Raw genomic sequence first — 6,830 nt, 5'->3', positions numbered from 1 at the left:
ACGTAATTGCTACGTCTGGTAATGAAAAACCTGTGAGGGCTGAATGAAAGGTTAGTTTAGTTAGTAGATTCTTACTAAACCTGGTTTAGTATATATATATATATATATATATATATATATATATATATATATATATATATATATATCTATATATATATATATAGATATATATATCTATATATATATGTATATATATATATACATATATATATCTATAATATATATATTATATATATAATATATATATATATAATATATATTATATATTATATATATACTATATATATGTAAATATATATATATATATAAATATCGAGCTACAATGTCCTTTAATATCTAATTCGCTCTACCTCGGAATTAATATATTTCATATATGCTTAACCGAAGGGGTAATTTTTTTCTCGATAATAGATTTGCCTGGACCAGGGCGCGAACCTATGGATCCTTTCAAACCCAGGAACGTCAGTGAAGCGTTACCTATATATATATATATGTAATATATATATATGATATATATATAATATATATATGTATAATATATATATATATATATAATAATATATATATATATATAATATCTATATATATATATATATATATATATATATATAATATATATATATATATATATTATATATATATATATATATATAATATAGGAGCTTCAGAAGGTGTCCATGATACAAACAGTAAAAGGAATCAGGTTTATTTTCAACGAAACGTTTCGCACATGAACTTCTGTGCATCATCAGTCTGTAAAAGAGCAAAGAGACACATAAATAACATCAATGATAAAAACAAAGGACTACAAATATAAAATAGTCTTAAAAATTAAAAATCAAAGTAAAAAACAAACAAAGGTAAAGAGAGAGAGGGAGAGAGTAAACCCCAAACACCAACCGTCCATAATGTAGAGAGAAGATGGAATGACTAAAAAACCAGTTGACGAAGACGACGTCAACTATGCCAGGTAATAGAGTTACTGAGGAGGTATTGCTATTGAGTGAATGAACAAGTTTCTTAATGTATATATATATATATATATGTATATATATGTATATATTATATATATAGCTATGATATATAATATATATATATATATATATTATATTATATATAATATTTCCCAAAACAAAACAAAAATCAGGTACATATACAGACAAGAATATGTCCCTCCAAATAGCGTTAATCTATCTTCAAAAATTCTATTCAAATACGCACGCACACACTACACACACACAAATAAATGAATAAGATAAACTAAAATAAAATACAATAAAAGAAAATAAAGACCCCAGAATGCCCATTCATTAAAATCACAGCAAAAACAACGCAGCAATAAAAATAAAAACATATCTGGGAGATGATTATCAAAACCTAAAAAAAAAAAAAATAAAAAAAAGTGCCCCTCGCCCCCCAAGAAAATAATTTTGTTATGATTCACACATACAGTCTCCGCGAATTCGATTTTTTTCTGTTTTTTTGACAATTTTGACGCCGTTACACCCTTTCGACTCTGCATACCTAATGCGCACTGATGTGAAGGGAAGGCAGTCGTGTTTTGAATGTGATTCCTCCAGAGTTTCCATAAACATGAAGGGAAGGTTTTCTTAAGCAGCGTTCAACAGCCCTTTTGCCCTCGTCTTGAAACTTTTACTTTTGGCTCTTAATGATGGATGTCTTCCCTTCCCAGGAATGAAAAACTTTGTGTCTTAAGTTGAAGACTTTTTGATACCTGCTATTGGGCTTCTTGAGGTATTCTGTAGTTTTGTGTTAATGCATACCTTTATAATCTTTTAATTCGTTTCCAAGTCTCTCTGGATAGGACTTATTAACAAGAGATAAAAAGATAACGGTTACAGAGATTTACGTTTAGCGGCATATAAACAGTGCTGAAGAAGTTTTGATAGATAAATACTAATATCTTATTTTAAAAAATATATATAATATAATAATATGATATTATTATATATTTGTATACATATTATATTTTATTATATATATTAATATCTTATATATGTTATATATATTATATATATATATATATAAGAATTAGAATATACATATAAATATTATATATAATATATATGTGTGTGTGTGTGTGTATATATATAATATATATATATATATATATATATATATATAGATATATATATATATATATACACAAGGAGCAATACATATAACAGTGCTGAGAAGTTTTGATGATAAATACTAATATACATGTGTATATATAATATATATATATATATATTATATATATATATATGTGTATATATATATATATAGATATATATTATATGTATAGATATATTATTATATATATATATATATATATATATATATATATATATATATATATAAATATAATATATATATATGTATATATATATAATATATAGATATAATATATATATATATAATGATTATATATCATATATAAAGGAGCATACCCTAAATAAGAATTACATGTATTCAAAGCTATGAATGTGGCCTTGAATATAATTATCAAGGAAGTTGCAATCATCAAAATCACATGCCATTCTGGCTAAAGAAACAAAGAGAAACAAATGAATCCCCTAACGCCTGCCAGTTTTCTTTCTAATTATGGTTAAGGAGAGATTATTCTAGGGGTACTGAATCTAGTATTCACTGAAAGTTAGTTTTACTGGAAGTGGTAGGAGGTAAAGGTTATATGATAATATTTTTGCACCTAGGTTCAAAATAGTGATACTATCCAGTTTATATTTCTACATGTACTAGCATATTTCTTCTTGATAATATTTAGTTGTATTTCTGTGAGCCTGTAGAAACAGTATTATGATTTTTTTATATTTATTGTTAAGCCTTCACAAGACTTACATGCGTGGCCCTGGCTAGATTAATTGATTCCAATCAACTATTAGATTATATTTCTTTTTGATGACTTTTTGCTGTATCTCTGTGAACCTATATAACAGCATTATAATTGCTTTTTATATCTATTAAGTCCTTACGAGACTTACAGTCTTCATGAATCTAACCGATCCTTCTTCTTACAGGTTTGGTCGGGAGGGAGTGTTTACGCAACGGCCTCCGAGACGTCCTGGTCTCCTGGTCTCCACGGTGTCACGGGCCATCTCCACTTCCACCATGACCCGAGGCACCACCTTCCTCCCAGACCTCCCCATCTTCCACACCCTTCCCACCAGCAGGCTACCCAACAGCAAGAACAGCAGCATCACAGCAGCAGCAACAGCCACAAGGACAGATGCAGCCATCGGGGGAAAGACCACCAAACCCCAGCGCCCCTCCTTGGCACCACGAGATGCCCCCAGGAGGGGGCCACGAACCAGCAGGAGCCTTCGAACTCCTGTGCCGGAATGAGATGCAGAGTCACCTGGAAGTGCCATCAGCCAGCCCTTACTATATAGACCCAAAGAAGGACGTAGTTCCCCCTACTCCTGCAGGGAAACTAGGGGACTGTGGTAGTGAGAGTGAATCCTATTCCTTTAGCAGAAGTACCGAGGTGATAGACAAAGTCAGAAGTGGTTTCCCTTCACAGGGAGACTATGGCAGGAGCCCCTTTCACAGTGTGTCCCAGGTTGCAGTGAGCCCTAGTGACAAAGAAGTGCCTTCGCCGGTGCTCCCCGAGCACAGGATCAAGCTGGAAGCACCCTGTGTTTCCGAAAGTGTTACCAGTTCGGCTAGCCAGTCGCCGTGCCTCCCTCCCAGGCACGACTACAATGCCAATCTTCCAATCTTTCACCAGCAGCTGCAGAATGTGCAACAGCAGCCTTCTGCATTCCAGCCCAGTCTTCCTTCCTTTACGATGGTGCAAAGTCACCAGCAGACCTACCAGGCTGTGTCATCGAACCAGCAGTATCCTCTTCAGCATCCCTCTGCAGCAGCAGCGGCGGCACCTCCTCAGCAGCCACCACAGCATCAGCAGTACCAGCATGCTGGTGGAATGAGCGCTTGGGGAGCCTCTTACCAAGGTGGCGAGAGCAGCGCTTACGGAGGAGACCAGCATTACAACATCTACGCACGGTCCGTTTATATCCAGGGCACTCCTCAGTACCCGTACCCCGGTTATCCGGGCCTGGCGACGTCTCCCCCTGGCCACTCTCGTAGACCAGGGGTTCCTCAGCCAATGCTCCCTCCTCCAGGGGTGTCTGCCCCTGCACTGGCCACTCCCATGAAAGCCAGGAGGAGGAGACGCTGGACTAGACGCAAGTCCATCATCCACACTTGCTCCCATTCCGGCTGCGCCAAGACCTACGCAAAGTCGTCCCACCTGAAGGCGCACATGAGGACCCACACGGGCGAGAAGCCTTACACCTGCGACTGGAAAGGATGCGGGTGGAAGTTCGCCAGGTCTGACGAGCTGACCCGCCATTACCGGAAGCACACGGGGGACAGGCCATTCCAGTGCCGTCTTTGCGAGAGGGCCTTTTCCAGATCGGATCACCTCAGCCTCCATATGAAGAGGCATATGGCGCTCTGAGCTCCTTCCTGTGACCTAGGGGCCTCTTACTGCCTTTCCTCTTCGTCTCACAGAATGAAGAGTCACTGAAATGGCAGAGTGAGTAGGAGTGACCCTTACTCAGTGGAACTTGAAATCTTTAGTGTTCTGGCTTACAACAGTGCTTGTTTATATTTATACTTTTTATACAATCAATGTACTTGTGTGTTTACTAATTTATTGTAGGGTAAGAACAACCTGACTGCAATTAGCACCTTAACATCTTCCACTATTCCATTTATCATGGTTTTATAAAGTTAATTCTTCAATTAAAGTTATGTTCCATGGATAAGTGATACACTATATCTTTCTTTTAGGATGGCCTCTAAATTTATTTTTGGATTCCTTTGGAAGAATTAAATGTCATCCTGAATTTATACTAGAATGGAATCTGTATCAGTATATGCAATAATTAAAAACTAACTTTAAATCAATGTAGAAACTTTGTTGATAACCAATTAAAGTTGCATAAAGTAAAAAGTATTAATTCTTTTCAGTACATGCAACAGAGTGAATTAAACCCTTACTTAAAGTAACTGAGCGTCACACTTCGGCGTCAATATATGGAAATACAACGAAAGTAAACTGAAGACATTTTATTCATTCAGCTTTCCTTTATAATTTTATTTTCATTCACTTCCCTATAGGCAACTTCTGACTTTGAAGATAAATTTATTAAAATGTCATTAAACAGTTACCAGAAGATAATTCCTCTAGATTTCTTGGGAGAAAATCGACCTCAAATTTTGTATAGCCTCTGACTGAATGCGCTCTTCCCCAATAAAATAAATTTAGTTGCAATAAGTTTCCATTTTCTCTTCATCAATGAAGTAAAAGAGGTTAGTATCAACTCAGTGGTGCCTATGAAGTAAATTCTGCAAATCTGAAGCTCTACATCGCACATTAAATAAAAGGTAAAAGAATGAATCCAACGTATCCAGTGTTCGTCAAAATGATAAAGTTGATTAATAAACATTGTCCATGGATTTGTAGCCAAGCATCAGTTATCTGAATTTGTAAATACAAATAGCAAGAGTGTTCCAATGTTCTATGCCAGTCAGTTTTAACAAAGATATTAACATTCCCTTTTGTAATTCAACAATGTTCTCTTGTGTGATACGTCACTGTACATAACATATATTAACATCTAGCTAATAGCCAAAGCTTTAAACATAGAAGCTAGAATCTATTTCGACTTATTTATAGTTTAATAAATGATTTTTTGTAAGGGTTATTTTTCATTTATCCATTACGATTTGAAGTTTATTATATTATTATTATTATTATTATTATTATTATTATTATTATTATTATTATATTATTCAGAAGATGAAACCTATTCATATGGAATTTCATGATAATGACTAGAGAAATATGCAATATCTGCTATACTATTGCTTCAATACTTATAAGCACAAATGCAACCATTAAATCGCTCATAAGATTTCTTTTGAATTTGTTTACAAGCAGCCCAGAAGACCAATATTTACAAAATTTGACATATAAATCAATTATACAGCCATATTATTAGCTTATATCAAATATACGTCTACAAAATCTGAAAATAATAAACTTTTTAAGAGCCAATTTACAAAAGACTATAAAGAATATTTTATTATTGAAATCTTTCTCTGCTCGTCGCAGTGTATCAAATCCCGATTTTATTAAGATCAAATTCGGCAACCCGACCCCTCGGACAGAATGGCCAAATAAAGAAACGACTAGAGAAGTCATCATCATATTATTCAATGGCCACTCTCCCAACGCTTTCCGAAGTCCTTTAAGACTACATTAAAATTTGTTTGGGCAATGAAGTGGGCCATAACGTTTAGGCAAACCGATTCGGCGAGAGCTCGTACACCACGTTCCCGTCCATAAGTCCTGACAGGGGGAGTCCAAACAGACGATATTCGCTCTCCCCCTCCGTCTACGGAACAGCGAAGACGAGACGGTGAGCGGACGCTAAAAATGGCATAAAACTGATTTACTCGGGGTCTAACGCCCGCTAAAGGCTCCTCTTCTTCCTCTCTCTCTCTTTATTGATCACAGCCATCGGGGAGGAAGGAAGGGGGAAGGGCCTTATAGCCTTATGCTAATTCCCTGGGCCTTTGCGGCCTAGAAGTCTACTACACAAACCTTCAAAGGCACTCCACTCCGGAGTAAGCCCATCGGGAGTTCCTCGAGGAACAGCGGTTGCGACCGTCGTAAAACCTCAGCTTACATAACTCGGCCAAGATGCCCTACGGAGTTTCCGAGTCTCTCGTTGGGTCGACAAGAGTTTACAAGACATCAGGTCTTCGAGTTTAGCAAGCAAATTGCTTCGAAG

At 35.7% G+C, this 6,830-nt stretch overlaps 1 protein-coding gene across 1 annotated transcript in view; it reads left to right on the top strand.

The window, feature by feature from the left end:
• The window catches only part of LOC135207856 (Krueppel-like factor 4), a 31,412-nt gene extending 25,718 nt beyond the window's left edge, over positions 1–5,694 (top strand). Inside the window, exon 2 of the mRNA XM_064239724.1 lies at positions 3,042–5,694. Within this exon, the coding sequence (XP_064095794.1) occupies positions 3,251–4,486 (1,236 nt within the window). The 5' untranslated portion in view covers positions 3,042–3,250 and the 3' untranslated portion in view covers positions 4,487–5,694. The remainder of the gene's footprint in view (positions 1–3,041) is intronic.
• The last annotated feature ends 1,136 nt before the right edge of the window (positions 5,695–6,830 follow it).

The sequence above is a fragment of the Macrobrachium nipponense genome, chromosome 34 (genome assembly GCF_015104395.2).
Source record: "Macrobrachium nipponense isolate FS-2020 chromosome 34, ASM1510439v2, whole genome shotgun sequence".
Taxonomy (NCBI): domain Eukaryota; kingdom Metazoa; phylum Arthropoda; class Malacostraca; order Decapoda; family Palaemonidae; genus Macrobrachium; species Macrobrachium nipponense.
Note: the sequence above shows the minus strand (reverse complement) of the source record. Positions and strands in the feature narration are given on the sequence as shown.